Raw genomic sequence first — 25,715 nt, forward strand, 5'->3', positions numbered from 1 at the left:
GGGGATGAGGTGGGGAGGAACATGCAGGTGGGGCTACGGGGTCCCTCTCTGCCCACGGGCACTCATAGGAGAGGGTCCTCCAGATGTCAGCTTCGAGAGATACTATCTGAAGACCCATGTGCTTGGGGAAAAGAGGAAAGGGACTCCCCTGCAGAGTGGGAGCCTCCCAGTGACCAGCTGGGTGAGATTTCTAGCTGGTGGAGAAACACCAGCCAGGGCCTCAGGGGCTGGGGGCCGGGGTTTCATTCTGGCTCTGCTACTCTGTGCTATGAAACCACAGAGCTGAAGACAACTTTACAACTCAGCTGGCCTAATCTATTCATTCTGCAGATGAAGCCTGGAGGGGGAAGAAACTTGTCCAGAAGCACATAGCTGGTGGATGAAGTTGAACTGTAGGATTTCTAAATTCTCTTTGGTTCCAGGAGTCCAAGGGCTTTTGATGGGAGTTGCCACAGGACAAAGTGGTGGTGAGGATGCGTGCTAGGGCAGGGTCTGGAGACCTGGCGTGCTTACCCAGGTTGGGGGCTCCTTCAGCTCAATCCTAACGTGGGCCTTGCGGTTCTTGTACACAAACTCCATCAGCTTCTCGGCGTCCTTACCCCAGATCAACACCACCGGCCAAGTCAGCCCCAGGGGCTGCTGCAGCTGCAGGAGGGAAAGTGCCCGCAAGGGCTGCTGTGTCCTGACTTGTCTTTCCCCAGGTGACTTTATCTCCCTCCATCCAGCTCCCTCCTCAAACACCCCAATGTCCCTGGGTACCTGCTCAGCAGCAGCTCGATCCTCCGTGATGTCAAAAAGGACAGCGCTGGCTCCTCGCTCCCCTGCCATCCGGGCCTGCAGAAACACACAGCAGAGGTCCCACTGGGGTCAGGGGAGGACACAGCCCGTCCATGCCCTGGCCTCACCCTCACACGTCTATCCCTTCCTAGGACATTGCGTACACCGTATCTCTGCACACTCCTCTATGACACATGCAAGGGGGCAGTGGGACTAGGATCCCTGTCCTGCCCTGAGCTCACGCAGCTCCCACTGCCTTCAAGGACAACATTCAATCCTTCCTTTTGTAATCAAATAAACCCTTAACAAGGATTTAGTAGGTGCCAGGCAGTGGACTAGGCTCTAGAGCTAAGGACAAATAAGACATCTCCCTGCCCTCAAAGTACCACAGGTCTGCCTTCACTAAGAGCTGTGAGAACAGAAAGCAGGGAATGACCAGCACCCCCAGGGAGTGGGGAAGGGTGACCAGTCCCCAGTACAGAGAGAGGGAAGGGGAGAAAAGACAGATGGAGAGCTCCTTCAGAATAGAGCTGGGCTTTCCAAGGTCCAACCCTGCCTGACGAGAGGAGCCTGCAGGGCATCCCCCAAAGGCCTGGGACCCTGCTGCCACCCAAGGTCTCCATGGCAGAGCCCCAGGCTCAGGCTATTTCTTGGTGTATCTCTCCCTGCCACACTCTAGTTTGTCAACACGTTTCCTGGCTCCAATTCAAGGACTTAATGGGGTCCCCATCCAGTGTTTTGTCCCTGCGCCCCCTCCCTGAGGTGGCACTGGAGATTCAGTGGGGAGGGACCTGAGGGGCTGTTCCCACAAGGGCACAACTGTGCGTGCGTGCGTGCTTGCCAAGGCTCCAAGAGCAGGCGTGGGGCAGCAGAATCTAGCCAGGCAGGCAGAGCAGAGCAGAGCCAAGCCAAAAAGAGAAAAAAGGCAGGAATCTAGCAGCTCTGGGTGTGGGGTAAGAGAAGGGAGATAAGAGCAAGGGCTGGGTGGAGGCATAAGGGCAAAGGAGCAAGACAGATGTTACCTTGCCTCGGCGTCGGGCCACCCTGCCCAGCACCACCACTCGCCAGCCTTTCTCCCCAAAGCCCAGGCTCATCTTGTAAGGGTATCAGGCTGGGACCTCGTGCCCCTGGGGGCCTGCTGAGTCTTTGGGGCTGGGCTGCAGGCACTGAAGGAGTTAATCCCTCTGCCAGCAGCAGTGGCAGGCGGAGGAGCCTACTCACACGCTCAGGCCTTTGATCTCTGCTTTCCTTCCCTGGGGAGAGCCTGTCTGGGCAGGTCTCCTGCCTGGCAGGCCCAGGGAGCGGCTCCTGGCTCCTGCTCCTCACTCCCCAGGAGGCAGCAGGGACCAGGGGGCCCCTCAGAACAGCCTACAGGCAGGGGAGCCCTGGAAGGTGGTGGAGACACTCTAGTGAGGCCCTGTTTGGGGTCAGGAGGGTGACTTTGCCCCTTCCTCCTTCCCTCCCTCCCTGAGTTGCTGAGGAGCCCGGCTGGACCATTGAGCAGCACCCAGGCCCAGCCCAGGCCCAGGTTGGCCAGCCTAACTGACTGGAAGTTCACAGGACTCCAGAATGGAATTGCTGAAGAAATTGAGACGTCTTAGCCTTCGGTGTCCTCCTGCCCACTTACTCCCAGGAAGTCCAGCCCAACTAAGGGACCCCAGACAAAGAGAAGCTCTCCAGGCTTCAGAAACCCCCAAGCCAGGGTACGGGAGCAGCCCCAGAGGACAAGGAGAGGGGCTCCCACTGCTAATGTCACAGTCTAGGACTTGGCCAAGGCATGGGGAGGTCACCCCAGTAGTGAAAGATTTGACTCCTGGATCTCGCATGCTGCCAAGTCCTCATGTTTCTCATGCCCAAATTGAGACCCTACACCCAACCCAGCCTGGAAGAGCATGAGGGAAGGGCACAGTCTTCCTTCTCCAGAGATTTTCTTACTTTCCCCAGCCCCCCTCTCTTTGAAGAATTGGGGTAGGAACAGTGGAAAGTAATTACCCTGATGTTCAAACACCCCAGCCCATTACAGCCCATAATTACAAAGTTGTAAAAGAGATCAAAGAGAGCATACTGGCCAACAGGGGAAACAAACAGGACTTTCAGGCAGTGGGTACCTGTGTCCAGAGTTCTAGGAATCAAACAGCAAGACTTGGGGCCAGATGGCAGCCCACACTCCAGTCTATCTGCACCCAAGGAAATGGGAGAGAGGGAGAGAAAGAAGCACTTCTTGGGAGACTGGAATCTGGAAGGTAGAGAGGGTGGGTGGGCCCTCTGCATGGGAAGACTGGGCTCTAGAAAAACAATAAAGAGATCTCTTTGGGAGCTGCAAAGAATCAGCCAGCCCCCTTGCTGGCTGCCCACGGCCTCTAGCCACCGGAACCAGTACACTGCGGGAACTGTACATGACCCTCTTCTCCTCTGTGGGCTGTAGGTTTCCTCTCTGGACACAGTGACAGTCTCTGTCATCTTCTCCTCATCAAAGACTGACCGAGTACCTGCTGTGCCCAGGGCACCAAGCCAGGGAAGGCCAGGCCCTCTAGAACAACTCATCATCTAGTTGTAGAGACAAGTCATATACATAATATAATGTTGATAACGTTCTAGAGTACAAATGAATGAAATAGGCCAATAGTTCACAAATCTTTCTTCACTGCAGAAAGCCCTTCCCTCCACTCCCCCTACCACACACACACACACACACACACACACACACACACACGATCCAACACAAATCTTCAATACACAATAAAAGTGAGCTGAGTTTGAGGATGGGGGTGGAGTGAAGAAAGAGCCTTGGTTTTTCCCTCCCCTAAAACCTGGTGTGTAAAGCAGACAGAGACCCTGACAGTGTGCCAGAAGAGAGGGAGTTCTGCCCCTAATGGGCTAGCTGGGCTGGGCCAGGCAGGAAAGATTCAGTAGTAGAGGTGGAATTCACCTGGGCTCGAAAGCAAGGGTAGGAGGAAGGAGAAGGGATATAACCTATATTGAGACCCGCTCTGCCCAGACTGCTCAGGTTTGAGTCCTGAATTTGCTACCAACTATTAGCTGTGAGACTTTGAGTGTGTCATTTAACTGCTGTATGCCTCAGTTTTCCTTTCTGTAAACTGGGGATAATAATAGGACCTACTTCACGGGGTTGTTTTGCAGACTATATAAATTAAACCACATAAAGCCTTATAATAGTACCTGGTACATAATTAGTGTCCCTTAAGTATTAGTTATTGTCATATCAGCTATTACTACATGCTTTGGGTACATGAGTTCATTTACTCCTCACAACTCTATAAGACAGTCCATCCAGTTTTGAGTTGAGAAAACCAAGGCTCAGAGAGACTGAACAACTTGCCCAGCATCACACAGCTGAAAAGCAATGGAGGCAGGATTCCCACTCAGGACTTCAGTCTTCCAAGTGCCTGATTACCAGGTAGTGGTCTCTATGGTAAGAGAGGCAGGGCCTTGCCTCCAGAGCCAGGTACTTCCACCAGGTGAAAGGCCACTGCTCTAGTCCAGGCATGAGGTGTTTAGGGCCTGGGTAATCACAAGGATGGCTGTGGAGTTGCTAATAGAGAAACAGAAACCAATCTGGATGACTAGATAGGTGGGGGTGTGGGGGGTGGGGGGTGGGGGGCAGTGACAGGAATGGAAGAGTCCAGAAAAATTATGGTGAGGGTTTCAGAGAAGATCAAGAGAGGTGCCAATGAGAGAAAAAAACCAATCTTGTTAACTATAAAAGCATGGGATGTTGATGACAATAGTAATAATTGTGATCCTTTATTGAGTGATTCCTATGTGCCTGGCATGGGGCTGAGAGCTTCTATCTGCACTGTCTCATTAAGTCCTCATAACTATTTTATGATGTAAGTCCCATTATTATTCTGCTTTTACAGATGAGGAAACAAGAGGCCCAGAGAGGTGAGCTAAAATGTCCAGGTCACACTGAGGGTCAGTGGAGATGCCCGGCTTCAGGCCCAGGGCTGTCTAGCTCAAGAACCCAAGCTCTGTTGATGGTGATGACACCACTCATACTAATAGATATTCCTGAGCAGAGCTGATTGAAGTCAGCAGTTTTCAAGCTTTTATCGCTAAAACCCACCTTTCCCCTATGCCTCCCATGAGCCATGTATTTTTTATTTTTTAATTATCTTTAAAGATTTTATTTATTTACTTGAGATAGAGAGAGAGCAAGAGAGAGCATGAGCAGGGAAGGGGCAGAGGGAGAGGGAGAAGCAGACTCCCCGTTGAGCAGGGAGCCCGATGCAGGACTCGATCCAAGGACCCTGGATCATGACCGGAGCCAAAGGCAGACATTTAACCGACTGAGCCACCCAGGCACCCCGAGCCATATATTTTTTTAAATGTTTCACCAAACTAACTGCATTTATTATGTACAATTTATTTTCCTATGAGATAACTTGTAACCAAAAGCAACAAATATTTTAGTTAAGCTTGTGGGACTTATGAAATCTTGGAAGTAGCTCAGAGACCTCCATTACTACCTTCACAGACCTCCTTTGGGCCAGAGGACCCCAGGTAGGAGCTGCTCGGTGAGGTCAAAGGATGAGGCCAAAGGATGAGGCCAAAGGATGAGGCCTGAGGGAAGCCTTGGACCTGACCCGTTGGAGAACTCCGGGCGAGAGCTCGCCCACAGAAGACGAGGAGAAGCCCCGCCCACCGAGACGAGGAGAAGCCCCGCCCACCGAGACGAGGAGAAGCCCCGCCCACTGAGACGAGGGAGAAGGCCCGTGTGAAGAGGCTGAGGAGCGCGTGCGGGGGCAGGAAGCATGAGTGGCGACCGCAAAGGCTGTGGAAGAAAAACAGGTCCCAGGGCAGCAGCCAAGGCACTTCTTCTGAACCCCTAATGGTTTTTTGTTTCTGTGTTTGTTTTAGCTCAGGCACTATTTGGTACTTGACATACATCATTTTTATCCTGACGATGATCACTGGGGTAGAAAATAAAAGCTCCATTTTATGGCGGAGGAAACAAAGGCGCAATACGAAGCAGTGCTTCAAAGAGCACCAACCACCTGCTCCTTGACTCCCGAGCCTCTGGGCACGTGCCTTATTTCTCCCCCAGGAGTGGGCTCCTCCAAGGGCCAGAGGAACCTTCCCGCGTGGAGGGCATCCTGCCGTGGCCCAGTGTTCCCAGGTATGGGAAATCATACGCGGCTCTAGAAGAACAGCAGAGCTTCTCTGAGCCCTTCTTCCCCCATCTATCTCCACCCCCCACCTCAGCATCTCACACACACACAGGCGTGCACGCACACTCTCTGCCCTCACACTCATACTACCAAACACTAGGCGCTCATCTACCAAATGAATAAATGAATGACATTTGCCCATATCCTGTAACGCAAGGGAAGTGAAATAGCCAAAAGCAGGGTAGCTTCAATCTAACAAAATCCTGCTACCATTAAGGACCCACACGGTCTTTTTTTTTTTTTTTTTAAGATTTATTTCTTTTTTGGGGGGAGCAGAGGGAGAGAGAGAATCCTGAAGCAGACTCCCCACTGAGCGCAGAGCCCAATGAAGGGGGGGCCCACGTGGGGCTTGATCTCACCACCCCAAGAACATGACCTGCGCTGAAACCAAGAATTGGCCACTTAACGAGTCACCCAGGTGCCCCAAGACCCACACAGTCTTGCACAGAAACCATGCTCTTCCCTCTTCGAGGTGTATCCTGGCCCCCATTTCCCACATCCCCACGTGGCCCCCTTCTGCATCAGCAGGGCCAGCCTGGCAGAGTATCTTCACCCACAGGGCACCTGGGTGGCTCAGTCAGTAAGCGTCTGCCTTCGGCTCAGGTCATGATCCCGGAGTCCTGGGATCAAACCCCACATCAGGCTCCCTGCTCGGCGGGAAGCCTGCTTCTCCCTCTCCCACTCTCCGTGCTTGTGTTCCCTCTCTCGCTGTGTCTCTCTCTGTCAAATAAGTAAATAAAATCTTTAAAAAAAAAAAAAAAAGAGGGGCGCCTGGGTGGCTCAGTCGTGAAGCATCTGCCTTCGGCTCAGGTCATGATTCCAGGGTCCTGGGATCGAGCCCCGCATCGCGCTCCCTGCTCACCAGGAAGCCTGCTTCTCCCTCTCCCACTCCCCCTGCTTGTGTTCCTGCTCTCGCTGTGTCTCTCTCTGTCGAATAAATAAATAAAATCTTTAAAAAAAAAAAAAAAAAAGAAGAATATCTTCACCCACGTGTGGGGCCACATTCAGAATCCCGTCCACAACCCTGCCCCCCTTGGTGGGCTCGTGGAAGAACGCAGGCTGTTTCCTCGGGACTCCTGGCTCAGGAAGCAGACCTCAGGAGGATCAGGAAACCCCCAGGGGGATCTGGGCCTGAGCACAATAAGCAGGCGCGCTGGCTAGGGCTGGGGACCGTCAGCTTCCTCTTTTACCACACCGGGGAGCTGGACCCCTTGCCCCACGTTGACCTGAGTCTGCCGCACAGAATCTAACTACACTCTGGCTTAGGTCACCATGAGAATCTTCTCATATACATTCAGTGTTCCCAGCCAGAATGGGAGGCAACAGGGCAGGGAGATTAAAAGCCCAGGTTTGGGAACTAGACAAAGCTTAGGTCAAATCCCAGCTCCACCCCTTCCTAGCTATGTAACCCTTGCAAGTTACTTAGTTTTCTTTTTCTTTTTTTTAAAAAAGTTTCTTTATTTTTTTAGTAATCTCTACACCCAAGGCGGGGCTCGAACTCACAACCCTGAGATCAAGAGTTGCATGCTCCACTGACTGAGCCAGCCAGGCGCCCCAGTTACTTCAGTTTTCTGACCCCCACTTGTCTCACATGTCAAATAGAGAATAAAAATGTCTAGCTTTCCTGATCGTTGCACAAAGTAAACGAGATAATATAGAGAGAATCTGTCCCACCTGGCCCACGGTCAGCGCACAGAGAACAGTAACGTTAGAGCAGGGATCACAAATACACATGTTCACAGGGCCTCTGAGGTAGCAGGCCAGGGAGGAGTGCGGCAAACCGGAGAGCCCAGGCTGTGGGGGAGGGGGCAGCTGCCGCCAGTCCCAGCCAGCCGTGCCCCATGGAAATGCGGAGCCCCCCCCCCCCCCCGTTCGCCATCTTGGAGGAAGAATGTGAACTGTTTACGGACAGGGCAACAGCTTCTGTTTCTGCTATTCTTGCATATGTTCAGGTAGTATTTCTGAGAGGTGGAAAAGCCCTTCAGCTGACCCCTCCTTGCTCTGACGCTGGGCAGGAGAAGGGGTCTAGGAACTTCCAGGTGATGGGGGAGGTTATGGGGCGGGGAGCATGCCCTAGATGACAGTCAGAAGGTTCTGCTGGTAGATGGTGGTTGGTGGGGAAAGGACGGGGGCCTGAATTTCCACCCCTCTCAGACCCGTCATGAGTTAAGAAAACCTGAGTGAATTGGGCACATCACTCCTAGGCGACAAGGGGACAGAGAACAAAGGGGCCTCTCGCAGCCTGGAGCTGGGTGAAGTTCAGAGTGTGTGGGGGGGTCAGGTGTGAACCCACCTTGCTGGCCAGGGACAGGCAGGGGCGGGGGGCCCGTTGGGGACTCTCCAGCTTGACGATGCTGATGAATCCGGGCTCCAGATTGTCGTCATCACTGGCATTGCACAGGTACAGGGGGTGGGACTGCAGAGACAAGGAGAGAGAAAGAGAGGTTAGGGAGGCTCTAGGGGATAGCAGGAGGCGATGGGAGCCAAGCACTTGCCCACTGTTCCAGGCACGGACCAGGCAGGTCTCCTCCTAGGGCTATGAAGGAGTGGGCCTTCTTATCTGATGGCCTCACAGGAAGCTAGTAACCATCAGGTGTCATTTCAGGGGCGCCAGGGCCAAGAATACATGGAGGTGGGGGGGCAGGTAGGCAGGAGGGGTGTCCAAAAGGGGGACCTCCATGAAGAGTCTGCTGCAAAGCCACTCCAACAACCCTCACACTGCCCCAGCCTCTCTCACCTCCTACTTCTAACACGTGCTCCAAAGCCCCAGGCTAAGAGCCCACGTCAGTACCTTCAGAATCTTGCCTTCCCTCCGTGCCCTCCCAGGGCAGTGCTGGGTGCGACCAGTGCCTCCTGCCTTCTCGGGGTGCCCCCTGAGATCTCCATCTCTCACGTGGCTTGGGTCTTCTCACTTGGTGCTGCCCCTTTCCTCTCAATATCTCCCTTTGCCCCCGCCCTGGGCCCATCCTGAGATGAAGCAGGGCACGGGAAGGGAGAAGACCCTACTTGGGGATGAGACTTGGCCAACAGCCTTGAACATCACACTTACTAGGAGCTCGTCCTGTCCTCAGGAATGATGCAGTGGAGAGGAGAGAGGAGCCAGCCCAGCGCCTCTGCTCTGAGGGTGTGGCGGGGCCAGTCCAGGACCCTGTGCCCCTGGCCCAGTCGGTGCGGAGCAATGACTCAGGAGCAAGGGGGCCGATGTGTGCTGACAGACCAGAGGATCCCCTCCGCAGAGGGACAGGAGTGCCTTTCTGTGTACGCGCTTGTCATTCAAGGTGACTCAAACGCCCACTTGAATCTAATTTTCTCAGAGTGCTGTGAGAACAAAGTATGATTTATTTGGCCCTAGATAATGCTATGGGCCAGAGGTTCCTACGTGGTGGAAACGCAGCTGCAAGAAAGGGGATTTTATTTTATTTATTTATTTTTTTTTTTAAAGATTTTTATTTATTTGTTTAACACACAGAGAGAGAGCACAAGTAGGCAGAGCAGCAGAGAGAGGGAGAGGGAGAAGCAGGCTCTCCGCCGAGCAGGGAGACTGGAGCCTGATGCGGGGCTCGATCCCAGGACCCTGGGACCACGACCTGAGCCGAAGGCAGCCACTTAACGACTGAGCCACCCGGGCGCCCCGAAAGGGGATTTTATATGACGGAGGTGCCCATACTTCCCTCTCTGCTGCTGCAGTCTAAAGGACTTCCAGAAAGAACCATCAGAGGAACCAGACATAAATTTTGAATTTATGAGGATGTTCTGAAGATGACAATGCCGCTGATGGATTTAAGAGCGTGGTGACTTTCTGAGGGCACTTTCATGCTATTTCTTCTCACTGTGTCCCTGCAGTCCCCTGAACATAGTGGGTTCTCAAACACACACACCACCTTGCTTTGAATTCTAGCCTTGTGAATACACATCTTCGGGCAGGTGGTGTTGAGATGGGAGTGCCATTCTTGCTCCCAGAATTTAAGGAGTACTAGTCTGGTGGTGACCAAATTTTAGTGTGGGAGAAATGTTACACACATCCCCCCACCAGCCCCCGAAAAAGGCCAGGGCCCAGGTTGTTCTCACTTCAGTGAGTCTGTAGCCCTGTCTCAGCAAGTCCCATGAGCCTGTCTGTCTGCCCATTTGCCCAACCGGGCATCCCTTCCTTTCTTCATTCTACCAACACTGAGGGCCTCCCTGGTGCCAGGCACTGTACCATCCACGGGGGAGTCAACAGTAAATAAGATGGAATCTTTGCCTTAGAGAAGCTCAGAAGACAAGTGTACAAACACATTGTATTGTGATGTTATGACGCAGGTTCATTCAAGGGCCTGTGGGAGGGCAGAGTGACTTCAGTGCTCCTTTGGGTACTGAACAGGTATGTGCTCACCCACTGGATCCCCAGGAAGGGGGAAGGTACATTCCTGGCAGAGGAAGAAGCCTGTGCCCAGGCATGGAGGCACCAGCAGGGGGCTGGGAGGGACAGCAGGCAGTTAGGTCTGGTGGGGAGGGGAAGGCAGGAGATGAGGCTGGAAAGGTCAGCAAGCACCAGACCAAGGAGCAGAGACTACAGATTTGCATCTGAGAAGGAGCTCCCAGGTGCTGATAGAAGACTGTCTGGTGTGGTGAGGAGGCAGAAGTCAGTTATCCCAACAGAACGAAAGGTGGCGGATCCTCCTTCAGGAACGACAAATTGTAGCCACGGGCGTCTACTGCTTTGCTTGCTCCCCTACCACGACCCATGGTCAGCTTTCTTCAGATAACTCCAACACACCTCTCACTGGACAGGGAGTCAACTGAGGGGGATAGTCACCTAAGAGAAGAGTTGTTTTTAGAGAAAGATGTGCAAATATTTAACCACCACTCTGCCCCCAGACCTCCGCAGAGGGAACCAGCATATACAAAGCAGTGCTATATTGCAGGAAGCCTCTGATGAGATGCAGGAGAAAAAACTTAGTGTCAGAGTCACCAGACTTGTCTGGTCCTGAATGAAAAGCTATGGAAGAGGGAAGGGGAGGAAATTAGCCATTATGCCTCTTGCATACCAGGCCCTCTAGATGTTATCTCACTATGAGGTAGCTGTGATCATCCCCATCTAAAGAAGAGAATGAAGCTTGAGGCACAGGGAAGTGAAGATCACACAAGATTAGAACCCAGCTCTAGCGGACTCCAGCCTCTGGACTCATGTAACTCCAAATGAACACAGAGTCAACCCTCCATTGTCCATGCTAATGATGATGATGATAATGCTAGAAACGATTGTCTCCATTTTAAAGATGAGGAAACTGAGGCATTAAGTGGTTAAGTAACCAGCAAGGAAGAAGTCAAACTTTCACTATTTGCAGATGACATGATACTATATATAGAAAACCCAAAAGACTCCACCAAAAATCTGCTAGAACTGATACACGAATTCAATGAAGTCACAGGATACAAAATCAACGTACAGAAATCTGTTGCATTTCTATACACCAATAATGAAGCAGCAGAAAGAAAAATTAAGAAATCAATCCCATTTGGGGTGCCTGGGTGGCTCAGTCAGTTGGGTGTCTGCCTTCGGCTCAGGTCATGATCCCAGGGTCCTGGGATCAAGCCCCATGTCAGGCTCCCTGCTCAGTGGGAAGCCTGTTTCTCCTCTGCCCTTGCTCCTGCTCTTTCTCTCAAATAAATAAATAAATAAAATCTTTAAAAATAAAAAAAGAAATCAATCCCATTTACAGTTGCACCAAAACCAACAAGATACCTAAGAATAAACCTAACCAAAGAAGTGAAAAAGACCTGTACTCTCAAAACTATAAAATGCTGATGAAAGAAACTGAAGATGACACAAAGAAATGGAAAGACATTCGTTCATGGATTGAAAGGACAAATATTGTTAAAATGTCTATACTACCCAAAGCAATCTACAGATTCATTTATTCTTTTTTAAAGATTTATTTATTTGACAGAGAGAAAGAGTGCACAAGCAGGGGGGAGGGGCAGAGGGAGAGGGAGAAGCAGGCTCCCCACTGAGCAGGGAGCTCAATGTGGGGCTGGATCTCAGGACCCTGAGATCATGACCCAAGCCAAAGGCAGACACTTAATGGACTGACCCGCCCAGGTGCCCCAGCAATCTATAGATTTAATGCAATCCATATCAAAATACCACCAGCATTTTTCACAGAGCTAGAACAAACAATCCTAAAATTTGTATGGAACCACAGAAGACCCCAAATAGCCAAAGCAATCTTGAAAAAGAAAAAGAAAGCTGGAGGCATCACAATTTTGGACTTCAAGCTCTATTACAAAGCTGTAGTCACCAAAACAGTATGGTACTGGCACAAAAACAGACTCATAGATCAATGGATCAGAATAGAAAACCCAGAAATGAACCCACAACTATATGGTCAATTAATCTTCAACAAAGCAGGAAAGAATATCCAATGGGGGAAAGGAATGTCTCTTCAACAAATGGTGTTGGGAAAACTGGACAGCAACATGCAAAAGAATGAAACTGGACCACTTTCTTACACCATACACAAAAATAAATTCAAAATGGATTACAGACCTAAATGTGAGACCTGAAATTATAAGAATCCTAGAAGAGAGCACAGACAGTAACTTCTTTGACATCGGGCACAGCAACTTCTTTCTAGATATGTCTCCTGAGGCAAGGGAAACAAAATAAAAAATAAACTCTTGGAACTACATCAAAATAAAAACTTCTGCACAGTGAAGGAAACAATCAACAAAACGAAAAGGCAACCTACAGAATGGGAGAAGATATTTGCAAATGACATATCTGATAAAGGGTTGGTATCCAAAATATATAAAGAATTTCTAAGAGAAAGAGAGAGAGAGAAACAAACCATGAGAGACTCTTAGAGAACAAACTGAGGGTTGATGGAGGGAGGTGGGTGGGGGATGGGCTAGATGGGTGATGGGCATTAAGGAGGGCACTTGTAATGATGAGCACTGGGTGTTGTATGTAAGTGATGAATCACTGAATTCTACTCCTGAAACCAATATTGCACTGTGTGTTCATTAACTAGAATTTAAATAAAAATTTGAAGGAAAAAAAAATTTATACAACTCCACACCCCAAAAAATGAATAATCCAATTAAAAAATAGAAGACATAAATAGACATTTTTCCAAAGAAAATATACAGATGGCCAACAGACACGTGAAAAGATGCTTGTCATCACTCATCATCGGGGAAATGTAAACCAAAACTACAATGAGATATCACCTCACACCAGTCAGAATGGCTAAAATTAACAAGTCAGGGAATGACAGATGTTGGCGGGGATGCAGAGAAAGGGGAAGCCTCTTATACTGTTGGTGGGAATGCAAACTGGTGCAGCCACTCTGGAAAACAGTATGGAGGTTCCTCAAAAAATTACAAATAGAATTACCCTACAATCAGCAATCGCACTAGGTATTTACCCAAAGAATACAAAAATACTAATTCAAAGCGCTACATGCACCCTGATGTTTACAGCAGCATGATCTACAATAGCTAAATTATAGAAACAGCCCAAGTGTTCACTGACTGATGAATGGATAAAGAAGATGTGGTATATGAATACAATGGACTATTATTCATAAAAAAGGATGAAATCTTGCCATTTGCAATGATGTGGATGGAGCTAGAGAGTATTATGCTAAGCGAAATAACTCAGTCAGAAAAAGACAAATACCATATGATTTCACTCATATATGGAATGTAAGAAACAAAACAAATGAGCAAAGGGGCGCCTGGGTAGCTCAGTCGTTAAGCATCCGCCTTCGGCTCAGGTCATGATCCCAGGGTCCTGGGATCAAGTCCCGCTTCGGGCTCCCTGCTCAGCGGGAAGCCTCCTTCTCCCTCTCACACTCCCCCTGCTTGTGTAACCTCTCTCGCTGTCTCTGTCAAATTAAAAAAAAAAATGGCCAAGGGGGAAAAAAAGAGAGAGAGGCAAACCAAGAAACAGACTCTTAACTGTAGAGAAGTGATGGTACCCAGGGGGGAGGTGGGTGGGGGGACAAACTGAATAGGTGATGGGGATAAAGGAGGACATTTGTCATGATGAACACCAGGTGTTGTATGGAAGTGCTGAATCACTAAATTCTACACCTGAAATTAATATCACACTTTGTTAACTAACTAGAATTTTTAAAAAACTTAAAAAAAAAAAGGTTAAGTAACATGCCCAGAATTACATAGCTGAGATCAGAAGAAATGAAAAGAAGTAGGATAATGTAAAAAATGTCATAATAGGGCGCCTGGGTGGCTCAGTTGGTTAAGCGACTGCCTTCGGCTCAGGTCATGATCCTGGAGTCCCTGGATCGAGTCCCGCATCCGGCTCCCTGCTCGGCAGGGAGCCTGCTTCTGCCTCTGACCCTCCCCCCTCTCATGTGCTCTCTCTCTCTCATTCTCTCTGTCTCAAATAAATAAATAAAAAAAATCTTAAAAAAAAAATGTCATAATAAATTAAGAATAATTTCCATTTAACTTTGAAAACACCATGCCTTCTCCCCAGCTCATGGCCATCCTAATTTTACATTCCTAAACGAGTCCCTGAAATATTGGTGGCGACTTCCAGGATTCTGTCCTCGGCCCTCCTCTCTTTTTACTCCCCATGCACCCCCTGGGTGACTCCAGCCAGTGCATGCCTTTGGTTTCCACACAGAGATCATTGATATGCGCAGCCCAGACCTGTCGAGTTCCAGACCAAATGTCCAACATGTAGGGCCTGGACGTGTCTGCCTGAAGACCCTTAGGTCAGACATCTCAAACTCAGCATGTTCAAAATGGAACTAATAATTTTATCCCTCAAAACTGCTTCTCCTGTGTTCCCTATTTTAGAGATCGGAACCACCATCCACCTACTATGCAAGCCAGATGTTGTCCTCCTAGCCTCCTCTCACTCCTTCACCCCTACCCCCACTAGCAACAGCCACCAATCACCGGATTCTAACAATCCTATCTCCCAAACATGTCCCCTCTTTGTCCTCTTTCTTCCCTTCCCACTCTGGCTACTCTGATACAGGCTGTTCCAATCTACTGAAATAACCTCTTAACTGGGGTCATCTCACCCCACAGTTCTATACACTGAAGCCAGAGTGATCTAAAATGCTAACCTGAGTGTGTCACTCTTCCACTTTAAGCTCTTCAAAGGCTTCTCATAGCTCTTGGAACAAAGTCTGTATTTATAAGCACAGCGTAGAAGGCTCTGCCTGCTCTGGGCTTACCATTCCCTTCCCATACTTCTTCCCCCCTTGCAACCCATGGTCCAGAAATAAAGTGTTTCATGTCTCCAAACACTTCTGGCTTTTGCGGCTCTGCCAGGATAGGTCAGAGGCCTCTCCTCTGGGCCCTGTCAGCACGCTGGATTGCGCCCATCACAGCCCCGTGCGGTGGCATCTCAGATGTCTGCTTACTTCCCTCTCCCCCAGGCTATAACTGGCCCCAGCCGCCCCTTCAGTGCCTGCCACACAGTAGGTACTCGGTCAATATTTTAAGTATTTAATACTTAAGTACTAAAGGTCTACAACCAGACAGCTGACAGTTAACTATAAAGGCAACACACTGCACACCAAAATTCTGGTAACGGTGGCTTTGGGAGAGGACTGAGAGAGGAGACAGTGAAGAGAGACTTCGGCGTTTTGCTTTGAACATTTCAATCACAGGATGATATACCAAGATATCACTTTGAGTTTTGCTTTTTTGTTGGAAGAACAGAAAAGAATGAGAGCTATTTATAATTTGTTCTCTGCCTTTTTCTCTCCGCCATTCCAAGAAGAGAACCTCTCCATCTATTTCCCTGCCTCACGGGCACTTGCCCAAAGCAAGTATTGCTAAAGACCTAGCTTCCCGGCTTTTGTGAAAGACTGAACTCCTTGAGGAAAATGTGAGTGTCCTGGAGGCAGAAAGGAGTGTGTATGGGGGTGATGTGGGGGCCATTAGAGTCCCTGGAATCCTAGAGGATGGGGGGCAGAGTCTGGGGATATGCCAAGTTGTGGGAATCTGCAGACTGGGCCCCAGGAGTGGTAGATTCCGGAAGGCTGGACCCGGGCAAAGATGATGTGCCTCCATGGATTCCAAGGGAACACTTGTGCTTGAACAATGGGCACATTTGTGGTGACCAGCTTGGGACGAATGTCAGAGGGGTCTCTTAGATATTTCTGTTTCAGCTGCTCTGTGAGGGGAAGCTCTCAAGAAAACATTTCTTGTATAGCTCTATTTGTGGCATGAAAACCATACTCACTACACTTTTGTATGGTTTGATTCTTTTACAGTAAGGCTTTTTCAAGTATTCTCAGATTAAAAACAAAACCAAAAGAAAAAAGAAAAAAGGTCACTCAACCAGGACACTGTTCATTACCTAGCAAAGCAGTTTTAGTCTTCCTTGGGTGTAACATAGGCTGTCTTTGCTCCCTCCTCCAGGGGATTTCAGCTGGAAAGAGGGGCCCTGAGAAGAAAATAGATCCAAATGCACCTGCCTCCTTAGGATGCAAGGTCTCCTAATAAGGAGGAGGCCCCTGTCCCGTTAGTGACACCAGGAAGAGCCAAGAGAAAGAGGCTGGTAGCATTTAGGGAGGGTGTGGCTGGGGAGGGCCCCTGAACACTTGATGGGCTTAAGGATTGGCTATGTCTTCCCTAAAGGCCAGGCGTTGGGACGCCCTGTCCCAGATGCTGCCATGAGGGGCAAATGCAGAAGAGCCCGAGCTTGCTCTCAGGATCCAGGCCACTCAGGCTGAGAAGTCAGCTTTGCCCACGTATTTTACACGCCTATGTAAAGACGTGAATACTGTCCTTCAGCGGTATGTTCAGCAGTGTGTGTTGTACTTCCTATTCTTGGATCTGTTCTCCATGTCTCTGTCTCCCTCCTTTAACTTCTTTGTTCTGGTGTTCCTCCTCCCTTCCAAAACAGACCTAAGGTTCCAATTCTGACTCCATCATTTGCCTGTGTGACCTTGGGCGGGTTACTTAGCCATTCTGAGCCTCACATTCTTTGCCTGCAGAATGGGATGATTATCATGAAGACTGGAGATAATGGATATAAGTGCCTAGCACCGAGCCCAAAACTCAGTAAATGCTCATTAAATGGTAGTTGTCTTATTATTGCATTTGCAACAGTAAAATCCCTCCTTGTCGCTGGAAGGGACAAAGACCTTTCTGAGTGCTACTCCCTTGGTGATTGTCAACAGTGCCTCTGAATGCCAGTGTTCTACAAGGCGCAGCTCATTATCCACGGTCACTTCCCTCCTGTGCTCAGCCCTCCAAACCCCACTGAACAAGCTCTTCCAGTTCTCAGCCCGCCTCCTTCCCATGAAGGAGGCCATGTGATCTCATTACCTCCTCACAAAGGGCATTCCAGGGCTCAACCGAGCCCCAAACTTAATGCTGGTCTTTCTTTATCTGCGGCATCTCCTCATCTTAGGGTGTGTGCTTTTGCAAGCAATTCTTTACTGTCTCTTGTTTCCAGCCACCCGCCTCCCCCCACCTCTGCTGCAATAATCTCTCAGTTCTCTAATTCCACATACGGACCTTCACCCAGGCCTTGGACAGGTAACTTTACTGCCTGCTACAATTTTGCTTTTGTAATCAGGAACATTGGCCAGGCATCAAAGGCACCTTTCTCCCCATTTCCTCTTTTCAGATTTTATAATCAATCTCTCCTGTGCAACCTCCATTACCTGCACTTAGAACTACCTGACTCTTATCTCTAGCAGTAGGACACACCAGTATCATAAAGTCAAGCTCCTGCAGCTCGGGCGTTGAGAAACAGATGGGCCTGAAGCAGCGGCTTCCTGCCCGCAGCACCAGAATAGCCTCGGAGGCCCAGTTTGGTCACTTGTCCTTTATCGAAAGAGGTCAATGTTCACAATCACAGGTTAGAGCCTAAGGGTGATTGATTAGGCTTGGATTTGGAAACCTCTAGACCTCATTCTCGTCCTTACCCTAGCCTGTCACTACTATCTTTGAGATGGCTGAGTTTCCTACTGAATTAAGCTGGGAGGCTGGGAGATTGTCAAAAGGAGTTTCCCTTTATTCTGTTAATTTTTTTTTTAACAAGAAAAATGTATTCCTGCCTAATTGTGTAATTTTTTAAAGTACAAAAGAAAATAATATTGGTGGGCTGGACAAGCCTTGGGCCCCCTGACGAGAGTGGACTGGCAGAGAGAGGACGGGTGACCGAGGCCTCCCGTGTTTCTCACTTGACCCAGAAAACCTCCCGGCAGACAGGTCAGCAAGAGTGCTGACAAGAGAACGGAAATGATGTGCCAGCTTCCAACAGGAAGCAAGGGGACAAAGTCTGAGAGGGAAAATGAGCTCATCAGAAGTCCAGTGTGTGTGTGTGTGTGTGTGTGTGTGTGTGTGTGTGTGTGTGTGTGTGTGTGTGTGTGTGTGTGTGCGGGCGGGGGGGGGTGCCTGAGTGGCTCAGTTGGTTAGGCGTCTGCCTTCGGCTAAGGTCAGGATCCCAGGATCAAGCCTCTTATTGGCTCTCCGCTCAGCAGGGAGTCCGCTTCTCTCTCTCCTTCTGTGATCTTGCTCACTTTTGCTCTCTCTCAAATAAATAAATAAAATCTTAAAAAAAAAAAAAAAGGCCAGCCTGGGGCTTTGCATTTTGGAGGTCCTTAGTATTTGCTGAAAGAATTAATAAAATTTCATTTGAGTCCAGCTGCCATACAGTTTATAAAGAGATATAAATTGCTAATTGCTGGGCCTGGTTCATGCCTCTAAGGGCCCTTCAAAACTTCCTTTTCACAGATGAGGAATGTGAGACTCAAGTCACAGACTGCCCATGGTCACACAGCTAGTGAAAGGAGGTGGAGGTCTCCAGGATTCAATCCCAGTACCCTCTCTATCCTGCCATGCCACGTCCAGGTGCATGCAGTGGGAGGTATTCTGGGAGGTACAGCAAGCATTAGTCGATGCTATATGCATGGCTGCAAGGCATGGATGGAAGCCTTCAGGACCTCCATCTGTAGAATGTTCAAACTTGAATCATTCTTAGCAACAACACAGAAGCAAGGTCTGTTTGCTCATCTTCCCTCCCGGCCCAGGCTCTTTCTGCCCAGCAGCCCCGGCTTCCTTTCCCTCCCCTAGGGCTTATCTCATCTTTTCTCCTAGCCACAACAAAGGCAGCCAGACCCAGACACTGCTCAGAGGTGCTTTCCCAGTGGATAGTCCATGTTTGTTTAGGATGAGAAAGGTGTGTCCTGAAATTAGAGGTCACAGAAGCTCGGGCCCAAATAATGGTCATTCAGCCAGACTACAATTTCCCTCGCTGTCTCGCTCCACATTAAAGGCTTCATTCTTCAGTTTTAAAAATTCATCTCTCCTCGTCTCGGATCCTGGCCAAGCTCCATGATGTAAATGGACCTCATGACCCTAAAATGGCCCCCATGGTGGGGTTTTCCTGACCCCACACCTTGTTTGGCATCTATGGATGGGTGGTTCACAGGGTCATAAGCAGAGTCATGATCAGGAAGAAGGGAGGAGAAAGAAGAAAGAGCTAACTGTCTAAGTTGCTTTTGAAATAAACTGATATCAGAAAAGAAGCTTATCTGGCAATAATCAGACAGAGAGAAGGAGGAAAATCTCAGCCACCCAAGAGGTAGAGCTTCTGTCCATTCTATTCCCACACAGAAACAGGGTTTGTCCTGACTCAACCCAGAATGACCTCTGGTTACAGGGGCACCAGGAAGCTATTCATGAAGTTAGGAGCAAAGGAGAGGGAGCTCACCAAATACCATTTTAGTTACCTCAATGCTCTTTAGAAGGAAAGCTATGAAATAGGATACCACGATTCTGAGGCCCACGAAGGTCAAGACCTTAGAAGACACCCCAGTCACGCAGTTTGAACTCGTCTCCTCCACCAGGTGTGGATCTCAGGGATCAAACCTCTAAGAATCCCACACTAAGAGGTCCTGAGAGGTCAGCTGTGTTCTGCCATCCAGTGACCACTGTCCCGGGAGACCCTACCCCCTTCACTGACCTCCATCCTTCAGGAAGCACCACTTGAGGCCCCTCATTTACCTAAGTCTTGTTAAAAGAGGTCATCTGCAGAAGAGCTGAGGTCTTGGCACGGGTGTCACCATATTGCTAGGGTGACACCTGCCCTCCCATTTCCAGGAGAGGGGTCCGAGAGGCTTTGGCCTTCACTCTTACCACAGTAAGGCAGTGAACAGCACTCCCACAAGTGCTCCAGCCTGACCCAGTGTGCTCCTTGAGGACAGCCTTGACACAGTCTGCTTTACGATTTTGCGGTTCTTCTTGCGGCCAAATTCATGCCAGAGGTGGTAGGAATTTAGAGCCCTGCTGGAACCAGGTAGTGTTGTGGTTGTTTAAGTAATTATTTATGTTAAGATTTTAATGCTAAAAAGGCCAAAGACTAAAACCAGATAGGCTTTGTGAAAAATGACCAAAGAAATGAAACTTGAGGAAATCAGATTATTCACTTCAATACGCCAGAGGCAGATCAGGACTACCAGCAGAGCTACGCAAGCATTGCTAAGTTTGGTGAGTTTACACGCAAGAGTGTGAAGTAGCTGCATTAATCTAGTTATTCCCCACATCCCATGTCTTTCAGGCCTAGTCTGCTGCTCGGAGGTTGTAGGAATTTCAGGTTGCCCCGCAAACTCTGTGCCAGTCGCTTGCCGCAGTGCTTATACGTCCTCTGAGGGCAGATATTGTAACCAGATGGGCCAGCTCAACTAAATCTACACTCAGGTTCTAATTGCCACATTGTGAGCAGGGATGGGAAGTTATGGCATTTGCTTGGCTGAGCCCCATCCCCAGCTCCTGGGCAGTAACACACAAGGTTGCGTTTACACTGGAAAGTGAGCGGGTAGAAAATGGAGCATGGGCCTGCGCTTCGGTCAAGAAACAATAGAGCGGAGATAAGGTAGTTGCACTAAGAAATCACATTAGGAGGAGGACAAAATTATTCAAGCCACCGGCCAACTCGGATGCCCAGAGTCTGTCCTCAGAAGCCACTGGGGGTTGAGACCGGGCCAAGGAGGCTTCTGTTCCGAAGAGGCAACAGTCAGAAGACGCTTGTGTTGGAGACAACCCAAAGGTTCCAGCCCGACTGCTGACAGCCCTTTGACCACAGCTCTGAATCCCGTCCATGGGGTGGCCCTGGGGAAGAGGCCTGCTTTGGGGGAACTGTTTAATGACTGGCCAGGAAAGAACAAGGCAAACAGACCACTGGCAGCAGCCTGGATGCAACAGGAGAGTAGATTTTTATTCCCACCCACAGTGGAGCCTTCCAGGCAGGAGATAAAAGAACAAGTGAAAGATGGTGTTGTGAGAGCCTGGAGGGGACTGCATTTGGGCATCAGCACTTCACTGGGTCTCCGTGCATAGTGCCTGGGTATTTTGGCATTGGTGCCAGTGGTGTTTCCGTCCTCTGAAGATGTTAGTAATTCCTCATAGCAGCATCTCTTGGGCTCCTAGGAATTAAAGCGTAAGATCTCTAAGGGGCCTCTTCTGGCAGGGTTCTAACATTAAAGACAATGAAACCAGAAAAACAGTGTCTTGGCTCTGGAGTAGTCTTTTACCAAAAAAAAAAAAAAAAAAAAAAAGTATGAGCTGGGAAAGTAGTTTGGTTCTCTGCTAAACTCCTTTTCCTTTCTTCTCATGGGCCTTTCCCTATCTCCTTGGCTCTACAGAGGAAAAAAGGCACCTCCCCTTCCCCTGTGAGCCAGACTCCAAGGTCTAAGTCCTGCAGCTTTCCTCCCCTTTTCACCCTCAACCTCTCAGCCAAGTCCTTCTGTAATCTTCTAAGCAGCCTTCAGTCCTCGGAATTAAACACTTCCCCCACCAGTCCCCTAAAATGATAGATTCAAAATTCTTACACGACACTTACCTCTTACAGTTGTATCAATACAATGCCTGGTTCTTAGATTTCAATAAAATATTAGCCCTTTCCTCCTCCCTTGAAAGTAGATCCTGAGCTATTTCAAGTCAGGAACTAGGCCTTATTCATCAATGAACATAATGCCAGGCACACAGTAGATGTGAAGAAAAAAATGCATGTAGAATTATCTGTTTTAATAAACAGATGTGAGATCAAATAAATTTGGTGGTTTCTTTGTCATTTGATCAGGATATGCTTACTTTCAGATTTCTGCTTTCTCTTCGAAAACCTCCTGTATACTCCCTGTAAGTTTAGGTTTTAAAGTCAGCTTTACAGTGTTTTGACCTCTTAAGGGAGAGTTTGCTCCCTTCCTTTTTATATCACGCCTAAATCTCCTCCATAACCCTGAACAAAACTCACTTCTTTCAGGAAAATCTTCCTGCTTAATAACCCATCCCCAGTTACTCTTCTATTGTCTTCCCTCAGTATCAATGTGCTGAGTTGAACATAATCCCTCATGGGAGGGAAAGCGTCTCCCCCTGCCAAAAAAGGGAGTGGGCTCCTGCTCTCAAGGGACTAAAGCTTAACTGTAAATCTATGCTCATGCATACACAGGCTCGCACACAAGGGGCTCAAGGCCATTTGTCCAACAACACATGGGGAATGCAAATTCACAGATCACAGCACATCCTCACTAAGACAATGCAGAATGAATGGGCAGAATAACTTATTCTTGTGATATTATTTTGAAAGCGCTCCCTTGTCCTTTTGGGTCCTTTTGTCTAATCTCCCAGATCTGATGGGAAGCTCTTTCAGGATAGGAACCAATTAGAGACTATTAAAAACAATTTTATCTGTCTTTTTATCCCTACAGTATTGACTCAAAGAAACTCTTGCCCCCCACGGGCCACAGGCCATAGTGTTGGCTGAGTGTCTCTGGTGAACTTCAGTTCCTACCAAGATTTTATGAGGACTCGGGCCAGTGATCTGCATGGAAAAGGTCTGGAAAAACTCAGAGCTGATTTACTGCCAATAGTATTCCATATTTTTTCCGAGTGGGTCAGATTAACATGAAATGAAATGACGTATTTAGATAACATTTTTCTTACCTTAAGTGGAATGAGAGATGAATCGTATTTCTTTTCTCCATCCTTCTACTCTGAAAAGCTGATGTGTCTGAAGCCCAAATTTTAAAGGCTTCAGCTGAGGAGCCACTTGGTATCATCGCCTTTCCTGTTTCAGCCTCCCCGCAGCCTGCTCGGCCCTCCAGCCCAGTCTGGTCCTGACGATGTAGACAGGCCACCTCACGCCAGAGGTGCTTGTATGTTCAAATATTCCAAGCATCCTTTGACTCGCTCTTTGTGAACTATGAGTTCTTTGTTACTTCCTAATTGCTCAAATCTCTTTATTTTTCTTGCTAAGTGCAGATAGTAAAAGATACGAAAAGATAATCAGAGTGCTGATAAATGGAAGAGGAGTCTTCTCAGTTAGCTTCTGCTGAAGAGTTCCTGTTTGTATTGGTCAGGACATTCGGAGAGGTGCCATCACCAGACTTAGTGGGTAAGGGAAGTCCTTGGAGAGTTAGGAAGGAGTGGAGCCAAGTTTGTGGGTTGAGAGTTCACAGGGCAATGAGGATCAACAGCAGCACTTCTGATTTGTACGCTGTTATCAAGGTACAAAGCAACACTACCCTTCGTCCGTTTTATTTTTACCCTGCTAATGGAACCCTTCGCCCTGAATTAAGACTATTATTCGGCTTTGATGTTGTGTTTTATATCAGCAAAGTACTTTACAATCCTTCATTAGCTATTTTATTCTCCCTTATTAGTACCACCCATTTTACAAACTAGGTTGAAGAGAAAGCACAGTGCATATTGCGCTTGCAACCAGGAATCCCGAATTCTGGGCATGGATGACATGTATTAAATATAATGAAAGGAGATGTGGCAGACCATAGGAAGAGCCACACAGTAAAGGAATAAAAGCGCCAAAATTCTAAGAGCCTCCTTGGGAACTAAAGCCCCTATGATTTAGAGCAAGACCTGTAACGTTCACTTTATTTTGCTGGCAGCAAAACTGAGAGCTCTCACTAGCTTAAATCTAAAATGTGATCACCAAATACATCTTTAATAGGAAAACAGTTCTCCTGGTTGACTAATTTCCTCCATAACAGAGTTGAAAGAAGAGGGGACAAAGGATGTATGGTGCCAGTTGTTTTCTAAGAAAGTGGACTGATGCTAAAGCAAGACCAATATCCCTAACTTACTTCTGATGTGTTGAACATCCCTTCTTCACACTCTCCCTACTTGCTGCTTGTCACATAATGCTGTTCTATTCTCTCTCCCCACTTCTCTGTCCCTCATTTGTTGCCTCTTTCTTCCTCTTCTCTTCTTCTTCCTCTCATGTAAATATAAGGAGATGCAGGGGCGCCTGGGTGGCTCAGTCAGTTGGGTGTCTGCCTTTGGCTCAGGTCGTGATCCCGGGGTCCCGGGATCAAGCCCCGCATCGGGCTCCCTGCTCAGCAGGGAGTCTGCTTCTCATTCTCCCTCTGCTGCTCCCCCTGCTCATGCTCTCTCTCTCAAATAAATAAAATCTTAAAAATAAATAAATAAATAAAAGGAGATGTTCTCTGATTTCTATTATTAATTTCTTCTGGGGTTCTTATTCACCCTAATATCTTCACTAATTCCAAAATTTGTCTCCTAAGTCAAATTATCCTACACTACAAAATGCCTGTTACACATTATTTCTTTGAAGTCTTTCTGGTACCTCCAACTCAAATATACCAAACGTACATATCATCTTCTCCCTGCACTCCATCCTAAGCCAATAACTTCTCTTAACTCATCTGTTTTTGTTAATGGCACTGTCATTAGAGACCCAGGCTGAGCACCTCGGAGTCATTACGACCCCCCCTTCCTGCATCCAATCACTCAAATTCCTCTTGGAAACCTACCTTCTCTACGCCCCTGGAGTCTGAAGCATTACGATAGGCTTTTAACTAGTCTCCAGTCTCTCACCATTCTAAAGCTCTCTCTTTATCTCTGCAAAAGCAATCTTCCTAAATACAGCACCAATCATATTGTTCTCCTGTTCAAATACCATCAATGACTCTCCACTGCCTTCTGAATTAAATTCGAACTCCTTAGCCTACCAAATCAAGGCTTCAGTGCTCTCTGCACTGGCTTTGGAATCAGACGACCTGGTTTCACATTTCAGCTCTGTCACTTGAAAGATGTGTGTGACTTTGAGTGGGTATCCTAACCTCCTGAGTCTTGGTTTCTTTATGGGTAAAAAAAATGCAGGTACCACTACCCATGCAAGAATGTCATTGTAGAGATTAAATAACATATTTAAAGTACCAGCATTTCCTGCACACAGTAGGCACTCAAAAAGTATTAATTCCTTCCTCTTCCCCTCTGCTTTTTCAGCTTTATTCCCACTTCTCTCCTAAATGTACTGTACTGCTTGTCCAACCCAAACGGTCTTACTCTTCTCTAGCATCCTCTTGGATTGCCTTTACTCCTATCCTGTCACTTTTTAAAATGCTACTTTTCACTCAAGGGCACACTTATATGCTACCCCTCTCATGAAGAATCTTTTCTTCATCTGAAATGTCCCAATCAACTTGTTTGTATTTATGGTGTGGCACTTTTCACCCTCTCCTTCATATTCGTAGCTCCTAAATTGAAGGCAGGGTTTTCTTTATATCCCACAGAGCACATCGCCTTAATATAACAGGCAACCAATAAATGCATGCTGAATTAACATGGAGAGCTTGTGCTTTTGGTCTTCCGAGAGCCCATTTGTTTGTGACTCATACTTCACACTGAGAACTCTTCAGAAACAATCTCTGGCGGGATATCAGAATTTCAAACAACTTTAACAGAGAAGCTGAGTCAGTCTAGAATTAAGTTCAGTCCTAGTTC

At 48.2% G+C, this 25,715-nt stretch overlaps 1 protein-coding gene across 1 annotated transcript in view; it reads right to left on the reverse strand.

Moving 5' to 3' along the window:
* The window catches only part of RNF43 (ring finger protein 43), a 65,910-nt gene that overhangs the window by 8,190 nt on the left and 32,005 nt on the right, over nt 1-25,715 (reverse strand). The window contains exons 2-4 of the mRNA XM_081805277.1: nt 8,263-8,385; nt 760-834; nt 514-645 (exon numbers count right to left, since the gene is read on the reverse strand). Coding sequence (XP_081661403.1) covers nt 514-645; nt 760-834; nt 8,263-8,385 — 330 coding nt within the window. The remainder of the gene's footprint in view (nt 1-513; nt 646-759; nt 835-8,262; nt 8,386-25,715) is intronic.

This window comes from Leptonychotes weddellii, chromosome 15, assembly GCF_054177405.1.
Source record: "Leptonychotes weddellii isolate Sample4059 chromosome 15, ASM5417740v2, whole genome shotgun sequence".
Taxonomy (NCBI): domain Eukaryota; kingdom Metazoa; phylum Chordata; class Mammalia; order Carnivora; family Phocidae; genus Leptonychotes; species Leptonychotes weddellii.